The following is a 19,253-nucleotide window of genomic DNA, read 5'->3' as shown; positions in this document are numbered from 1 at the left end:
TAAAAATATGTAATAAAATACATAATTAAATATATATAATAAAAATATAATAAAATATAAAATGTATAATAGACATAAAATATATATAATAAAATAACAAAATATATATAATAAAATTAAAATACATAATTAAAAGTATATAAAATATGTAAAATAAAATATATAATAAAATATATAATATAATAAATTAAAATAAAATGTAATAAAATATATAATATATACAATTAAATGTAAAAATAACATATAGATAATATATAGATAAAAAATGAAATACATTTTAACTATTTTTTAAGTGTACAGTTCAGTGGCATTAAGTACATTCATATTGTTCTACTACCGTCACCACCATCCATCACCACCAATTTTTTCCTCTTCTCATACTGAAACTCCATACCTATTAAAGTGAGTCCTTATTTTGTCACAGTACCCAGCCTCTAGTAACCCCTATTCTACTTTCTGTTTTTAATGAGTTTGACTATTTATTTCATATAAATTGAATAATGTAATATTTGTCCTTTTGTTTTCAAGATTGACCCATGTTACAGCATATATAAATCAGAATTGCATTCCTTTTTTTTTTTTAAAGATTTTATTTATTTATTTGACAGCAAGAGATCACAAGTAGGCAGAGAGGCAGGCAGAGAGAGAGGAGGAAGCAGGCTCCCTGCTGAGCAGAGAGCCCGATGCGGGACTTGATCCCAGGACCCTGAGATCATGACCTGAGCCGAAGGCAGCGGCTTAACCACTGAGCCACCCAGGCGCCCCGAATTGCATTCCTTTTTAAGGCTGAATAATATGAAGTGACTTTTTTTTTTTTTTAATACCACCATGACATTTTTTATTAAGTATATTATTTTAATGCCAGTATAGTGAACTTAGTATTATATTACTTTCAGATGTACAATATAGTGATTCAACAATTCTATATATTTCTGAGTGGTCATCACTGATAAGCGCACTCCTTAATCCTTATCACCTATTTAACCCATCCCCCCACTGCCCTCCTCTCTGGTAACCAACAGTCTGTTCTCTGTAGTTAGGAATGTCTTTCTTGGTTTGCCTCTCTTTTTCCCCTCCTCTTTTGTCCATTTGTTTTGTTCCTTAAATTCCACATGAGTGAAATCATATGGTATTTGTCTTTCTCTGACGTATTTCACTTAGTATTATATACTCTAGCTCCATTCATCTCATTGTAAATAGCAAGATTTCATTCTTTTTTTTTTTATAAACATATAATATATTTTTATCCCCAGGGGTACAGGTCTGTGAATTGCCAGGTTTACACACTTAATAGCACTCACCATAGCATATACCCTCCCCAATGTCCATAACCGCACCCTCCTTCTCCAAACCCCCCTCCCCCCAGCAACCCTCAGTTTGTTTTGTGAGATTAAGAGTCAAAGTTACTTATTTTTAAGTTGCTGATGGTTTTATGTTTCTAAGATTTATTTATTTGAGAGAGAGAGGCACAAGCGTGGTGGGGAAGGGCAGAGGTAGAGGGAAGCAGCTCAAGCAGTGTGCGGAAGGTGGTTGGGAGGGGTAGTGGTGGCTGAATCTTACCTGGATCAGGACCTGAGTTAGAGGCTTAACCGACTGCGCCACCCATGGGCCCCTGCTTTTGTATTTCTTAACTAACCTTTCTTCAAAAAAATTGATCTATGTAACAAAGGTACCTGTGAGTATTGAGGATTGGTTATGTATTCCCCTAATACCTTCTCTCTCTCTCTTTTTTTTTTCCTTAAGATATTATTTATTTATTTGACCGAGTGAGTGAGAGAGAGAGAGAGAGAGAGACTGAGAGCAAGCACAAGCATGGGGAATGGCAGGCAGGGGAGAAGCAGGCTCCCTGCTGAGCAAGGAGCCTGATGTAGAGCTTGATCCCAGGACCCTGTGATCGTGACCTGAGCCCAAGGCAGAGGCTTAACCCACTGAGCCACCCAGGCGTCCTCCCCAATACCTTCTTAACCAACTGAACCTGACCCAGGCACCCTAAGAAATGTACATATTTAGAGTCTGCAGACTTTATATTTTAGACAAAGGTCTACTTAGTTGGAAACCTATGTGGGGGTCCACAGGGGTGGAGTTAGATAACCAATGGGCCCTGGTCTTGTGAAGAGGCATCTTCTGCTTTGGCTCCAGGGAGCTGTGCTACTTTGGAGAGAAAACTGTTGCCCACGCTTGCAGTTTAATAAGAGAAACCAGAAAACTGGATATTTGTGTGAAGTACTTAAGATTTCTTAATGCTGGCAACTAATGTAACTAAAAAAATTATACTTTGCATGCCAAAGAAAACATGTGTGGTCCAAATTCTGTCTGCCAGCCAACTGTTTATAACCTTTGCTAGTTAAGGAAAAAGTCTTCTAACTTTTCTCCTAAGTGGCTCAGTGGGTTAAGCCGCTGCCTTCGGCTCGGGTCGTGATCTCAGGCTCCTGGGATCGAGTCCCGCGTCGGGCTCTCTGCTAAGTGGGGAGCCTGCTTCCTCCTCTCTCTCTCTCTGCCTGTCTCTCTGTCAAATAAATAAATAAAATAAAAAATCTTTAAAAAAAAATAGTAAGTTGTGCTATTGAGTATAAAATGTGTTTGAAAGCTACATATTCTGTATTTCAGGATAATCGTATTTTTTTAAATCTTTTTTTAAAAAGATTTTATTTATTTATTTGACAGAGAGAGATCACAAGTAGGCAGAGAGGCAGGCAGAGAAAGAGAGGGAAGCAGGCTCCCCGCTGAGCAAGGAGTCTGATGTAGGGCTTGATCCCAGGACCCTGAGATCATGACCTGAGCCAAAGGCAGAGGCTTTAACACACTGAGCCACCCAGGAGCCCCAGGGTGATTGTATTTTTTATTTAGATTCCTGAGGCTGTTTCAGAAAAGCCAAGATGGATTTGTTTTTTAATCCATTGTCAGCCTAGTTACTTTTTTTTTTCTTAACATTACTCTTATAATAAAAAGAAATAAGGTAAATAATAAAAATTTCAAACATTTCAGAAATACATACTGTAGAAAATGAAGGCCTTTCTAACTCCCCCTTTATATCATTATTTCATTTGTGTTATGTAATCTTATTAAAACCACATACCACTCATTGCTTTTTCAGGGTGTGTAGATGATGATACTTGATATGTTATAACTTCATTTGTTTTTATTGCTCTAGAATTTCTGTAATGATAACTGTACTTTTGAGTTTTATCATAGTTTTTAGTACACCAAAGCATAGAGTGTATTATGACACGTGACCTGTAAACAGTTTGATTATTATTCTTCCCAGGATTCATTAAGCATTCAAGCTCCTAATTTCACCAAAGATTCTTCCTCAGGGGCACAGTGATTCTTCATCAGGGGCACATCATCGCCTTTAGTGTCCTGAACAATACCACCACAAGGCCTTTTCCTCAATAAAGGGAAAAGGCATAGAATACACCATTGCTTTGGATATGATGTAACTTGTGTAAATTAAACATATTTCAAAGTATTTTATTTAATAGAAGATGAAACTTTGAATGTAAAATATGTCTTTGATGAATGGGGCCATAAAATAAACTGTAAATTGTAGTCATTCCTAATACTGTGTTGAGAAATATGGCTCTCTAAAAAGTCTTGTATTCTGAATTGAGTTTATTCAAGAATATTTATAAGTTCCTATCCTGAATCAACACTGTGCTCTGTGACAAGCTTATCTTCTTGTAGGAAATTAGACTTTATTTTTTATTTTATTTTGTTTTCTTAATGATTCTATTTATTTATTTGTCAGAGAGAGAGAAAGAGCACAAGCAGGGGGAGCAGCCAGCAGAGCTGGCAGTGGGAGAAGCAGGCTCCCTGCTGAGCAAGGAGCCCAATGTGGGACTTGATCCTAGGACCCTGGGATCATTACCTGAGCTGAAGGCAGACGCTCAACCAACTGAGCCACCCAGGCATCCTGGGCATTAGACTTTAAACAATGAATTATGTAATTACTTCAATAAAAGTTTTACAAGGGTCTCTGAAAATGTATAGTGTGTTGCTCTAGGGGTGTGAAGGGTATGTAAAGTCATCTGGGAACTCTGAGACGGTTCTCTTGAGGAAACGATACTTGAGCTGAGCTATGTAAAGATGGGTACAAATTAAATGGACGAAAGTTTGGAGATGGTGGGATAATTCCAAGTAGAATGAAATGCTGAGTGATGGTCCTGAGTGAAAGGAGCATGGATTAAAAATGAATGTGTTAGGGATGCCTGGGTGGCTCAGTCGTTAGGCGGCTGCCTTCGGCTCAGGTCATGATCCAGGGGCCCGGGGATCAGGCACCGCATCGGGCTCCCCACTTGGTGGCAAGCCTGCTTCTCCCCCTCCCACTGCTCCTGTTCCCTCTCTTGGCTATGTCTCTCTCTGTCAAAAAAAAAAAAAAAAAAAAGAATGAGTGGGCTGGAGTGCAGAGAGCAAGGGGACTGTGTGCAGAGATCAGATCCTGAGGGGCTAGGAGACATTAAAGATTAGGTCTTCTCCTTTCTATAGTGTGACTGTAAATGTGTTGCCCAAACCAGGCCATTTGAGAATAAAAGTCAGCACCATTACTAATATAAATAAGTAAATAAATAAGTGTATGTATTATATATTTATAAAAACAGATTCTTAGTATATGTGCTGCCAAAGCGAGCACTAAAAACAGATTCTTATAATGCTTTTACTTGGATACTAGTCACTTCCCAAAAGCAGCAACAGGGTGTGGAATCTTTGCAGCAAGCTTGCTGTGAAAGATAACTCTACACTAGCATATACTGGCTCTATGATAAGATCATTGAAGGTGGGGCACCTGGGTAGCTCAGCTGGTTAAGTGTCTGCCTCCTGATTTTAGCTCAGGTCATGATCTTGGGGTTGTGAGTGTGAGCCCCAGGTTGGGCTCTGTGCTGCGTGAGGAGCCTGCTTGAGATTCTCTCTCTGCACCCGCCACTCCCACTCATGCCCCGCCCATCCTAAAAAGATCATCGAAGACAATTTTAGTGTAATTTTGGCCACTGGCTAATTTCATAACTCTGAGTATTCTAGGACTCAGTATGTTTTAGTTTTCCTCCCTTTTGTTTTGAATTTTCCTTTAAAAAATGTATTTTCCTTAAAAATTTTTTTTACATAGGCTCCATGCCCAGCGTGTAGCCCAGCACAGGACTTGAATTCATCACCCTGAGGTCAAGACCTGTGAGCTGAGACCAAGAGTTGGATGCTTAACTGAGCCACCCTGGTGCCCCTAAAAAATATATTGCCAACATTTCAAACATAAAAAACAAACTAGTGTAGTGAATTCAATATCCTCATCACCAAGTTTTAGTAATTATTAAAATAATTATTAAATTAGTATTATTTATGCCTCTTTCCACTCTTTCATCCCGTGGATTATTTTGGAGTAATTCCAGATGACATATTTTGTTTGTAAATATCTGTGTATGTCTCAAAAAGATAAGAAAAATTACAAAAGCAGAACAAACCTCCTCAAAAACATTAACATCAATTTCTTAATATCACCAAGCATTTGTTATATAATTATTGTCATTTACTAATTTTCTCATAAATTAAAAACTTTTTCTTCATTTAAATCAGAATCCAAATAAGATCTGTATCTTATAACTAATTACTGTATCTTTTAGGTCTTTAACAAAGTTCTCCTCCATATTTTCTTTTAAAAAATTTTTTTAGAAATTTTTGTTTTTGTTTCTTTGCAAGTACAGAATGTTCATGCTACAGTTTCCTCCAGTCTGCACTTACGCTGATTGTGTTTCTGTGGTGATGTTTAACATGTTCCTTTGTCCTTTGTATTTTCTGTAAATTGATTACATGGAAAGCAGTGGGTCTCAACTTGGGTGTTGGCAATTTGCAGTTTGGTGGGTAGAGGCCAGGGTTGCTGCTAAACATGATACATTATCCAGGAGGCCCCCACAACAAAGAATTACCTAGCTTAAAATGGTCCTGTTAAACACCATGGTTGTGACTCTATGATCTAGAGACTATCAGCTTCAGGTTTAATTACTTTTGGTCTAGTTCTTTCTCTTTTTGTGATTTTAGGAGTGATTGCTTATTGCCCAGGTCCATTCATTTATTAGGGGTTCACAAAAGGGTAGTATTCTAATTCTATCATTCCTTCCTTCTTTCTTTATTATCTGGAATACCTCTGTAAAGAGAAACTTCCCTTTTTCAATTATTTGGTTATCTCCTATAGCATATAGTAAAGACAGGTTAAATGCCTGATATTTTCTTTTCTTTACCAACCAGTAATATTTTATATATTATTCCAGGTTGATCTCCTATCAAGAGTTCTTGGCATTTGAATCTGTTTTATGTGCTCCAGATTCTATGTTCATAGTGGCTTTCCAATTGTTTGACAAGAGTGGAAATGGAGAGGTGACATTTGGTAAGGAAAAAAAAAGATTTTAAGTGATAAGTGAAGTCAGTAAGGCTGGTCCAGTCTTTAAATGCTAAATCTAGTAACTGCAAATAGATTGCTGCTTATTTAGGAGCTAGTCAATAAGTGAAGTATTAATTTCCTGAAAGAATTTACATAGATAAAAATTAAAATGGTGTATTTCCTTCAAAACTTTAGACTATTGCAAAAAAGTAAGGAATCTAGGAATGCCTTTGCTCATTGAGTCATTGACACTTAACATTCCTAAAATAGGTGGTATAAAATTTTCTTGTTCTGGGCTAGCCTGGGCAAAATTCTTTATGAAACAGACTGTGAACAACATGGAATAATCATGTCATTCTTTAAGGAATTTTTGGGTAGAGAGTGCAGAGCTTTTCAATAGCAGTCTGGAAAATTGCTGCTCTGTCGTTGTAGCAACAAGAATGGAACCGAAGGAGGGAGTTAAGAACAGTTAGCATTCTCTAAACCCCCATTATAGATTTTTGATTTTAGGAAACAAGCCTAGTATGTTGAAATTGAAATCTGTATTAAATGTAAAATTGATATAAACCCTTTGGTAGACACATAATTTAGCACAGTGTCATTGTTTGACAATCATATAAACTAGAATTTCTATCTGTAGCTGTGTGTTAGTTTTTTTAAAGATGCTTATTTGTGAAAATTAGTTTGTGTTTAAAGTATCTGCAAATTTTTCTGACAACAGGCTTTTCAATGAAAACAATACAGTGTTTTCAAGGATCTTGAACTCTCTTCCCTTTTTTTTTTTTTTTACATTTACACTTTTTATTATAGTAAACACATAAAATCTTAACCCTTTTTCAGCATACAATTCAGTAGTGTTGAGTATATTCATGTTGTTGTGAAACAGATTTCCAGAACTTTTTCACCTTGTAAAGCTGAATTTTAGCCCTTTTATGGTGTGAATTGGCATCAATATGTGGTAGAAAAACTCTTGAAAATCTGGCTTTCCCTGACTATAGTGCTAAATATTTATTTACTGCAGTATTTGTTATATAAAAAACATCTTTCAGTTAAACTCAAAGGATTAAGTATCACTGCCATGGAAATAATGATGAGGAAGTATAGGTATTCAGAAGGACCAGTGGTGCCTTTACTTTGATTTTAGTGGGCACATATTCTAGCTTGGCATTGACCTTTCCTTTTGCCCATTGACCCTGTTATTTTCTGTATAAGAAGATTTTCCCAAATAAACACCAGTGCAGACAGAACTCCTCGGGTTTTTGCATCTGTCTTGGCATGCTTCCTGCTTTGGTGCAAGCTCTGACCATTCTTCTTCCTAAAGGCTGACTTTCCCCAGAAGTATCTAGATTCTGTAGTTTGAAATATGAAACCTTTATCATGTCATCATTCAGTATTAACCATGGACCACTAATAATGCTGCATTTTCCATTTTCAGTAGGTATCACACATTCTCACATGTCTCACTTTCAAATGTTATGCAGCAGTTCTTGGGAAATACTTTGATACAAATATCTGCATTAGGGACAGCATACCTGTGGTTCTATCCTGTGTCCATTGTTTAAGAATTAGATTTCCCAAAACCAAATTGTGGTTTCTTTTGTCTCTCCTACCTTGGTATCTTGGTTCTTTGTGTATCCTCCATTTGCTTTTCCCAATTTTATTTTAAAAAACAAGTTGCTCAAGTCACTTCATCCAATAGAACAATGGAGACTCATGCCAGTGTTGATTAGTAGATTAATCAACTAATGAAATAGTTAATTTCAAATAGATGTGTTTAGGAACACATTTTTTTCATGCAAATGAAAGCTTGGAGTTATTAGATCCCAACTCTATCATTTTAAAGATCTTTTGTTTTCCCCCAGACCATGATGTAAGAGTTAGAATTCTAAGAAAATATAATTAAGATTAAAAGCCAAACAAATCACTTTCCATTGTTATAACACCTGATATGAACTGAAGAACATATAAATCCTCCAAAATTCTGTTTTCATTCTTCTGCTTCATAATCTAGAGATAGGAAGATTCTTATGGAATAATACACAGCTGAATGCCCTTTCAACATTGTTCTTGGAGTCCCTGGCCAGCTGGATGGTTGTCTTGATGTTCACATATTTCCTGAGACTTTGACCATTTTCCTTTCCTGCCTTGCTTCCCTAGTTTTCAGGATCCATTTCGGACAAATTTTCTTAAATAAAAATTATAATGAAGGAGAGAAAGTTTAATTTTATGTTCTTGGGAGGAAAAGCATTGAAACTGTTACAAATGCTATTTAACAAGATTTCTAAGGCCTACTCATTACAGGCTGTTTTCAAGAGGACAGAATTTCAGCATAAGGAAATAATTAACTTGGAGTTTATTTTTATAGGATTTTGGATCTGTGATAAAGGTCAGTTTTCATGTTTGTATCCACTTAATAAAATGAATTATGCTTATTTTAAAATAAATGCTAAAGTAAAAGGAAATTTTAGATCCATAATAACTCTAAATTCTTTTCAACTAAATGGCCTTATGTTTTCTAGTTTGGAAATTGTTTATAGTTTTCTCTTGAGCACATCAGGAGAGAAAGGTGGGAGAGAATATTGGATGTCAGGTGTAATGGAGTGGAGAAAACTGTTATGCCATTGATATCCTGTGGACTATGATGATGTTATCTGTGTATTTGTATATATTGTTCTCATCTATGCTTTTGTTTTTGTAGATACGTTTTTTAATACACATCAGATTAGATACTTAAACTGTGTGCATTTTTTAGAAGTATTTATATAAATACAAATATTGAACAACCTTTACTTGAGTGCTGGAAAAGTTTTGTTTTATTTTTTTAATTTTTAGAGATGCCTCTACTTTGCGGGAGAGGACTTATATTGAGACTTTGGTTATCCATTTCGGAATAGGCAAGCTCAGGAGAGGGTTCTGGAGTTTTTAAAAGAGTGAATACAACCATTAGTTGTTTCCTCTTTGTTCTTCCAATAAAACTTCTAATGCATGCTGTGGATGATTACTTACTGGTTTGTGTATCTGTTGCTGCCTGGTGTCATGAGCCTTGTAGAGGCTGCTGCATGCCTGGTGAGTGCTAGACATATTGCAAACTTGCCTTGGTCTCTGCCAGCCGCCAGCGTACTGGATATTCTGCTCGGTAGCATTAGGGTGAGGTAACCTACATAACCAGTATATACTACCTCGTGTTTTCAGTAGCTGTCATGCATTCGTCCCACATTTAAAAAATCAAAGCCTATTCCTTTAACAAAGATGTAATCCTTCTAAAAAAAATGAAACGCAAACTCCTATTGACTAATAAGTGAATATAAGATATGTTATAGAGTCTAAGTTTTCTACTGAAATCTCACCAACATTGTGTTCCAAACGGCTTGCCTAGGAATGGGAACTCTCCAAAGTAAATTTTTTTCAAGGGCCTACCTTCATCTTCCTACTGTAAAACCCTCAAAAAGCAGGGATTCCTTTTGATTTTATACTGTGTTTCGTTGTCATTAGATACAAGAAATAAATATGTGTTCCATTTGTGCCTCTTTTTCCATGAAGGGAAAAACAGATTGGGTTTGGTTTAGGCATTACCACGGCTATTACTAAAGGTTCAGGAGGTGGAAATCTAGATATGAAAGATGTACCTTCTCTCACTGGAAACAAAGCTGTAGACTTGGAGTAATATGAAAATCTAATAGTAACAAATACCTACTTTAATCTGGTAAGAATTAGAGCTGCATTTGGATGTTCAGATTAAATCAGGAAGAATTTTGAGATTTCTTTCAGATACTGCAGAGATGGTAATATTAATACTCAAGGCCACTAGAGTAGCTTAGAATTAGAGACAAAAAAAAAAAAGGATATGCCATTTGGTGATAGACTCTTTTTTTTTTTTTTTTAAAGATTTTATTTATTCATCAGAGAGAGAGAGAGGGAGAGAGAGCGAGCACAGGCAGACAGAATGGCAGGCAGAGTCAGAGGGAGGAGCAGGCTCCCTGCCGAGCAAGGAGCCCGATGTTGGACTCGATCCCAGGACGCTGGGATCATGACCTGAGCCGAAGGCAGCTGCTCAACCAACTGAGCCACCCAGGCGTCCCAGTGATAGACTCTTGAAGCATCTAGTTTCTTTAGTAATAGAAGCTCTTTAAACATAAACTTATCCTTCCTGAGAAATGGACCTTCACACGTATTTGGCAGGAAGACTACTCTACTGACTGATTGTCTGGTAGTCCCTTCTGGAGGTAGGTAAAGAGTTAATAGAAATACTTTCTTGCTTGGAAAAACAGAGGATGTTGCCTAGGAAAATAATGCCCTACCTGGAAGTAGAGCATAGCAGTGTGGGACTGAGTCTACATGCTATATTGGTTGGGACTTTCTCTGCTAAGTTCCTGTTGTTGAACTTTTTGTTGTTGTTGTTTGTTTTCCTTTGTTTTCTTTTTTGGTCTCTTAGTTGTTCCTCTTCTTTCTCCCCAAGTTTTCCTTCACTGAAAAACTCTTTACTTCCACAAGTCTATTGTTTTTGTTCAGTTATACACAAGGAATTCATTGTTTTGGTGGGAGTCCTTCTAAAAGCCTCTCTGACTTCACTTTAAGAACTGTGCAGGTGAAACTCAGCTATTGAGGACTTTTTTTCCCCCCCTGACAATAAAAATGTTTGGTCTCGAGCCTATTAAGTTGGAAGCAGTGGCTCCTGCTGGGCTGGAATCCTTGGAATCAGGATGTCGTTGGGCTGATGGTAGGTGGGCTGTGTCACAGGGCTGATGGCTTGTATACCTACAGGAGGAGTTCTCTGGCCACACCGTTGGTACAGCAGCTCCTTCCAGGCTCATTCATGGAACAGGCATGGTGGCAGTCTTGGAGAAGAGTGCCAGCCCCGGTCAGAGGTAATTTTGTACTGCAGAAAGGTGAACAAGACCAGTAGGAAGCCCCTTAAGGACCAGGGGAGGGATGAGGGTGGATGAGATGGGGAGACATGGTGTGGGCTGCTGGGGAAATTAAAACCTCTATTAAGACATATTTACATGATATATATGCTTCAATGTGTGTTTCATCTAGTCCTATCATCATAAGTGACTGATACAGCTAAACTGACTAATGTTATACGTCTGTGAACATTTTTACTTAATCACAGTTGTCACCATTACCTGCCCTCCTTTCTTTTGAGCAAAGAGAACATAATGACAGGCGACTTTTGTGTCTGGCCCCAATTCCATTTTCAGAGGAATTATAAACCATCTCTTTCATAAGCCCATGCTCTGCAGGAAGTGAAAAAGTGGTCTATTGTTTTCTATATGTCAGAAAACGAATGGATTCCTATATCCCATAGCTATATCCCATAGCAAAACCGGGCTAGTATAAAACACTAGATCATGATCTTGCTGCCTAAGATGTGACTGTCATAGCTCTTTCATCCAGGCCGGAGCTATGGCCACTGAAATAGCACTCCAAGGAGTGCTGCCTAGAGCCAAAGACCCTTGTTTGCCACTGGAAAGACGGGATTCTCTCTGGGGGGAAAACTTTCTGTGCAGTTTCAGTTAGTTGCCCTGGGAATATTTGAGATTATTGGGGTTCTCTTTCATGTCACGCAGAACTTGATAAAATTGGGTAAGATAAAAACATCATCTCTTTGAGCTATTGCCTCACACAAGTAGAAACTCTCCAGTTCTGGAGCTTTTGTATAACTTTTTTTTTTTTTTTTTTTGATAAGCGCATCCTGGTAAAGTGGTGATTATGAATTGGACCTTAAAACAATAGTTGTACTAATTATTTTTGTAAGCTTCCTGAATTAGCCTTAGGCAGCTGGTAGTCAAAATAATAACAGAAGGGAAGTGGGACACATCAAGAGGTGCCAAAGTGGGTTGGAAATTTTGTTATTCCTAGTAACTATAGTTGTAGCCTGTGACATAGTTAAAATAATTAAAAGTGTCGGGAGGGGGTGGTTAATAAAATACAGCACATATTAGTGGTCATAATAAAACCACATACAAAGTGTGAGAAGTAGGAAATGTTGAAACAAGTACTCATGGAAAAGGACACTTCAGTATTTGGGGAGATTACTATGAGTAATTTAAGCTACCATTTTAATTGTTTCAAAGATATTCCAATAGCTTATTTAGAAGTTGTTAGGAAGTTTACAAAACAGGACTTTAGTTAAAGTTTTTATTATGGAACTTTTTTTGAGTGTAAGTCAGACATTGTAACTTTGGTTCGTAAGTATCCATTTTGTGATTGTAGAAAACAGTTTCATAATTAAGTAAATTTTTGTAGTTTGAAAGCTTTTGAATCTTTGTATTTGATTAGTTTCACACTAATATTCTAATATTTTCTGATCATATAAAGGGAATTCAGTTTTTTTCCACCATTATATAAAACTTCTCTAGTATTATGTGCATTTCTTATCAACTCTTATAGTTGAGTTTTAGGACTTGTGACCTTTAAAATAAAGGTTATCATAAAGTAACTTATTCCCTTTCATACACTTAATATTTAAAATAAATATATATATTAAGTTATTCTCTTTTAAAAAAGATTTTATTTATTTATTTGAGAGAGAATGAAAGAGAGAGCATGAGTGGGAAGAGGTTCAGAGGGAGAAGAGTCCTTGCTGAGCAGGGAGCCAGATGCAGGACTCAGTCCTGGGACTCTAGGATCATGACCTGAGCCGAAAGCAGTTGCTCAACCAACTGAGCCACCCAGGCATCCATAACTTAAGTTATTCTTTTCTGCTTTCCATTAATTTTTTCATGTTTCCTTAGTTTAACACTCAGACCTTAAATATAAGAAATCAATGTGATTAATTTGGGAGTAGAGCAGCTGGTTAATTAAAGATCATAAAAAATCTTCACTGATCTCCCATATTTAGCTCTAAATACTTTTTGTAACCCTTATTATTTTAACTATCTTACAAATTTTAGCATATTTTTTTTACAACTGTTGAAATTCCATGTAGGTTTAAGGGTGAACTTTTGTATTGATTAAAATCCAGGATCCCATGAATTACTACTGAGTTAATTTTTTTTGTTTTTAGAAACAAAAACCCATATATTTAATATGGGTTTATGGAAGGTGAAAATAATTTAACATGGTTTGTAAACTCTGACACAGTGTTGCTAATTAGGCAAGAAATAAATGTTACATTCCATCTGAAAGGAAAGATGAGAATCCCATCTCCCCAGTGACATCCAATGCCTTCTTCCAACTTCCTGATAGCTGTGACCTATTCAGAGCTGTTACATTGAGTCCAGACTGGTAGGATTTCCAGTTCTGGATTCTTCCACCTTCTTATTCTCCCAATAGCAATGCTTTTATCAAGAAAAAAAGGTATATAAAACTAAAGGGAATCCATTAAACCATTTACAATGTGAGATTGGTATCTTATTCAAAGAATTTGCAGAAATTAGAGAAAAGAGCATAGTTGGAGATTATAAAACATTTAACTCCCACTAATTAGTAAAATTGATAGCTATGGATGGTAAAACACTTCCACTAATACAATTGGCATAAACTTGAAAATAATTTTTGTTCTTAAGACATCAGTAAAACAGGCTTCCTGCTTTCTTAACTTTGCTAATGATTCTTTTTTCCTTTCTTTTTTTTTTTTTTTTTGGCATGAGCTTCTAAATTAGGCTATCCAGTCTATGCTTGTTAAAGTACCAGTCATTCGTGAATTGACTTTTATTGTAAGTGTAGAACTGTGTAAGAAAGTGACTGACGTTGTTAGTGCATGAAGACAAGCTGTCAGAGGGTTTTGGTTGTATGTTACACAGCTTGACTGGTTCCTATCTAAAAGTTAGTGTACTGTGTTTAGTCCTTCTTTATTTAAAAGTGAATCACTAATTTCACTTATCTTAAAATATTTTTAATAGTTGGGACTAATAATCATGCTTTTTATGGGGATTTTGAAGCTTTGTGTCAAGACCATATTTTTGACAATATCAGAAGCTTTTAATAAGGTGCTTGCTGCTGAGCTAATGATATGCTTTTGGTAGTATTTCTTATACCTATCTTCAATAGACATTCAGGCTAGTGTGAATGTAATAATCAAGCCTCAATCAAACCATACTTAGTATGACAAATATTGCATTATACTGTAATTTAGGTATTCATGCTTCTGATAAAGGGCTTAATTCGACTCCTTGAGGAATCGGGAAAACACTATTGATTTTTTACTGGAATGCAAAGTAGCAGCCATTTGTAGTGCAAGATACAAATCACTTCCTAATTAAAATAAAATCAGGAGAAATTAAGAATCTCATGGCCTTATATGTAATGGTACACAATCTTAAGTGTAAAATTATATTTTGTATCAATTGTGTTCCTGTGCATGGGTTTCTGGGCACAAAAGATTTTGCAGCTAATCTTAATAGAAGCAGATAATATTGACTTGAAATTTCTCTTAATTTCTTTCTGTAGGAACATTGCAGTGGACTGAACTACTTACTCCAGATATAATTTATTTATTTTTGTTTTCCTTTTTAAGAAAATGTCAAAGAAATATTTGGACAAACTATTATTCATCATCATATCCCTTTTAACTGGGACTGTGAATTTATCCGACTGCATTTTGGGCATAATCGGAAGAAGCATCTTAACTACACAGAATTCACACAGTTTCTCCAGGTGAGCTTAGTTTTCATAACTGGTATAAATACATGTCATTTCTCCTCCACTTCCTTCCTTTTTAGTTTTATTACCAAAAATAGCAATTCCTTGTGGCATTACATGCCCATTTTTCATTTCCCACTCCCAGAGGCAACTTTTTAAAACTCCTACAATTATTTCTTTCGGTGATTACTTCCATAGCTTTAAATAATAAACTCACATTGGCACTTCTACTTTTTAAAAATCTCTCTTTTTTTTTTTTAAAAGATTTTATTTATTTATTTGGCAGACAGATCACAAGTAGGCAAAGAGGCAGGCAGAGAGAGAGGAGGAAGCAGGCTCCCCGCTGAGGAGAGAGCCTGATGCGGGGCTTGATCCCAGGACCCTGAGATCATGACCTGAGCTGAAGGCAGAGGCCTTAACCCACTGAGCCACCCAGGTGCCCCTGAAATCTCTTTTTTTAAATTGAAGTATAGTTCACACACAATGTTAAATTAGTTTCAGGTGTACAACATGGTGATTGCCTATTCTGTGCTCACCACAAGTGTACCTACTGTCTGTCCTCATACAATGCTGCTGTAGTACTGGGCATTATATTCCCTATGCAATGCCTTTCATCTCTGACTTATTTATGCCATAAATGGAAACCCGTACACCCCTCTTTCCTTCACCCATTTTGCCCATCCCCCACATGCTTCCCTTTTGACAACCACTAGTTCTCTGTATTTATGGGTCTGTTTCTGCTTTGTTCATTTGTTTTATTTTTTAGATTCCACATATAAGTAAAATCATATGATATTTGTCTTTGACTTATTTCAGTTAGCATAATACCCTCTAGGTCTATCACTACTGCTTTAAATGGCAGGATCTCATTTTTTTCATGGCTAAGTAATATTTCATTGTATGTATATACCACATCTTCCTTATTCATGTATCAAGGGATACTTGGGTTGCTTCCAGGTATCTTGGCTATTGTAAATAAAGTTGCAATAAACATAGAGGTTCACATATCTTTTCAAATTAGTGTTTTCATTTTCTTTGGGTAAATACCAAGTAGTGGAATTATTGGATTGTATGGTGCTTCTGTCTTTAATTATTGCCAGGAGGCTCCGTGCTGTTTTTGTACAGTGGCTGCACCAATTTGCATTCCCACCAACAGAGCCTGAGGGTTCCCTTTCTCCACATCCTCAACAATACTTGTGATTTCTTATGTTTCTAATACTAGCCATTCTAATAGATGTGAGGTAATATCTCATTTTGTGTGTGTGTGTGTGTGTGTGTTTTAAAGAGTTATTTATTTATTTTAGAGAGAGAGTGTGGTGGGATAGAGGGACAGAGGAAGAAAGTGAGAGTGTCTTAAGCAGACTCTGAGCTGAGCAGAGCCCAACACAGGGCTCAATCCCATGACCCTGAGATCACAACCTGAAACCAAGAGTTGGATGCTTAATGAACTGTGTTGGCCATCTAGATGTTGTCTTGGAAAAATGTCTGTTCGTCTCCCCTGCCTGTTTTTCTGCAAATATTTTCTCCCATTAACTACATTGTCTTTTTCTTTTGCTGATGGTTTCCTTTGCTGTGCAAAAGCTTTTTTTTTTTTTTTATGTTTTTTTTTTATGTTTTTTGGTTTTTTTTTTTTTTCCAATTTATTTATTTTCAGAAAAACAGTATTCATTATTTTTTCACCACACCCAGTGCTCCATGCAAGCTGTGCCCTCTATAATACCCACCACCTGGTACCCCAACCTCCCACCCCCCCGCCACTTCAAACCCCTCAGACTGTTTTTCAGAGTCCATAGTCTCTCATGGTTCATCTCCCCTTCCAATTTACCCAAAAGCACATACCCTCCCCAATGTCCATAACCTTCCCCCCTTCTCCCAACCCCCCTCCCCCCAGCAACCCACAGTTTGTTTCGTGAGATTAAGAGTCACTTATGGTTTGTCTCCCTCCCTATCCCATCTTGTTTCATGGATTCTTCTCCTACCCACTTAAGCCCCCATGTTGCATCACCACTCCCTCATATCAGGGAGATCATATGATAGTTGTCTTTCTCCGCTTGACTTATTTCGCTAAGCATGATACGCTCTAGTTCCATCCATGTTGTCGCAAAAGCTTTTTATTTTGGTGTAGTCCCAACAGTTTACTTTTGATTTTGTTTCCCTTGCCTCAGGAGACATTTAGAGAAATGTTGCTAAGGCCAATGTCAGTGAGATTCCTGCCTATGTTTTCTCCTAAGGGTTCCATGGTCTCAGGTCTTATATTTAGGTTTTTAATCCATTTTAAGTTTATTTTTGTGTGTCGTGTAAGGAAGTGGTCCAGTGTCATTCTTTTGCATAGTTTTGTCCAGTTTCCTAGCACCATTTATAGAAGAGACTGTCTTTTCCTCATTATATATTCTTTCCTGTTTTATTGTACATTAATTGACTGTATAATTGTGGGTTCATTTCTACGCTCTCTGTTCCGTTTCATTGATCTATGTGTATTTTTGAGCCAGTACCACACTGTTTTGATTACTAGAGCTTTGTAGTATATCTTGAAATCTGGGACTGTCTTACCTCCAGCTTTATTATTCTTTCTCAAGATCGCATGGCTATATGGGGTCTTCTGTGGTTTTGTACTCTACTTTAAAAATGTTCACTTTTAGGTATTTTTTCATTGAATTTGAACTGTGGAAGATTAGGAGCTGATTCTTTCACCCCCTCTCTCTATCCCACAGACTTGGATACTTTTTGTCTCCATCACCCATATAATTATGTTATGATTCTGCTTAGATCACTAATCATATTTTAATTATGATAATTTTATAAATACTGTGCATGACTAAAATGATTACTTTTCTTAGGATTTCTAGTTCTTCTTATTTGTTTATTTTTCTATGTATTAATGCTAATTCATTCTTAAATTTTGCCTCAGTTATTAACATCTCATTTTAATATATTTACAACATTAGGTATTCATTCTATCAATTTTGTCTTTTTGGAGCTCTCTAGGAGCTTTTTCTTTTTTAAAAAATCCAGGTAAAATTCACTTAACATCAAATTAACCATGTAAAAGTGCATGATTTAGTAGCATTTAGTGCGATCCACAGTGTTGTGCAACAAACCTTTCATTACCAGAAAAACCCCTCTGTACTCATTAAGCAGTCAGTCCTCATTCCTGTTTCTCCTCAGCTCCTGGCAGCCACCAAACTACCTTCACCTCTGTGGATTTACTTCCTCTGCATAGTGCATATGCAGTAGCGCCCCCCCCCCCATTATTTACAGTTTTGCTTTTTGCAGTTTCAGTGTACCTGCGGTCAGCCGCAGTCCAGAAGCAGATAATCCCCCTTCAGATGTATCATCAGAAGTTCAGTAGTAGCCTAATGCTATGTCACAATGCTGACACCATTCACCTAACTTCATCTTATCACTTAGGCATTTTATCTCCTCAAGTTATCACAAGAAGAAGGGTGAGTAAAGTACCGTAAGATATTTGAAGAGACAAGAGAGAAAGAGACCACATTCACATAGCTTTTATTGCAATGAAATGTTATAATTATTCTGTTTTATTATTATTTTAGTGATTACTGTTAATCTCTTACTATGTCCAATTAGGAATTAAACTTCATTGTATGTATGTATGTATGGGAAAAAAACAGTATATATAGTTTTTGGTTCTATGTGCAGTAACAGGCATCCATTTAGGGGTCTTAGATAAAGACCCATGGATAAAGGAGGACCACTGCTGGTGGAATTATACAATATGACTTTTTATGTCTGAACTTTTCTCACTTTGCATAATGTTTTCAGGGATTATCCATGTTGTAGCATGTATTACTACCTTACTTCTTTTTACAGCTGAATAATATTCCATTGTATACATATACAATATTTTGTCTATCCATTCATTAGTTGATGGACACTTGGGCTGTTCTCACCTCACCTTTTGGCACTTGTGAACATTGGAGTACATGTATTTGTTTGAATACCTGTTTCCAAATCTTTTGAGTATATCCCTAGATATGAAATTGCTGTCACGTAATATTATCTTTAACTTTTTGAAGAATTTCCAGACTGTTTTCCACAGTCCCTGCACCATTTCCTTGGAACTTTCTGACCTGCTTCATGGTTGCAGGCTGGTGTTCGTACTTTTTGCGTAGCTGTCAGTCTGTCAGTCTGTTATCTACCTTCACCGTGAGAAATCCATTTGTTTTTCTTTTATGTTGACTCTCCTGTTTTTTGTATTCCATCTCTTCCTTTATTATGGTTTACTTCCTCTTTTTGGTGGAATGCTTCCTGCAAGGGCTTCTTGAGGAAAGTAAAATAATTT

General features: G+C 36.6%; 1 protein-coding gene across 3 annotated transcripts in view; it reads left to right on the top strand.

Annotated features, from left to right (window-relative positions):
- Nucleotides 1-19,253, top strand: part of SLC25A12 (solute carrier family 25 member 12) — a 105,529-nt gene that overhangs the window by 27,179 nt on the left and 59,097 nt on the right. For 2 of the 3 annotated variants that reach the window (XM_044242333.1, XM_044242334.1), the window contains 2 exons: nt 6,255-6,370; nt 14,826-14,965. In XM_044242333.1, coding sequence (XP_044098268.1) covers nt 6,255-6,370; nt 14,826-14,965 — 256 coding nt within the window. Of the gene's footprint in view, nt 1-6,254; nt 6,371-11,125; nt 11,230-14,825; nt 14,966-19,253 lie in introns of those variants that run through there. The other variant, XM_044242335.1, reaches the window with a different exon arrangement.

Source organism: Neovison vison, chromosome 3 (genome assembly GCF_020171115.1).
Source record: "Neovison vison isolate M4711 chromosome 3, ASM_NN_V1, whole genome shotgun sequence".
NCBI lineage: Eukaryota > Metazoa > Chordata > Mammalia > Carnivora > Mustelidae > Neogale > Neogale vison.
This window is presented reverse-complemented; position numbering and strand designations above follow the sequence as displayed.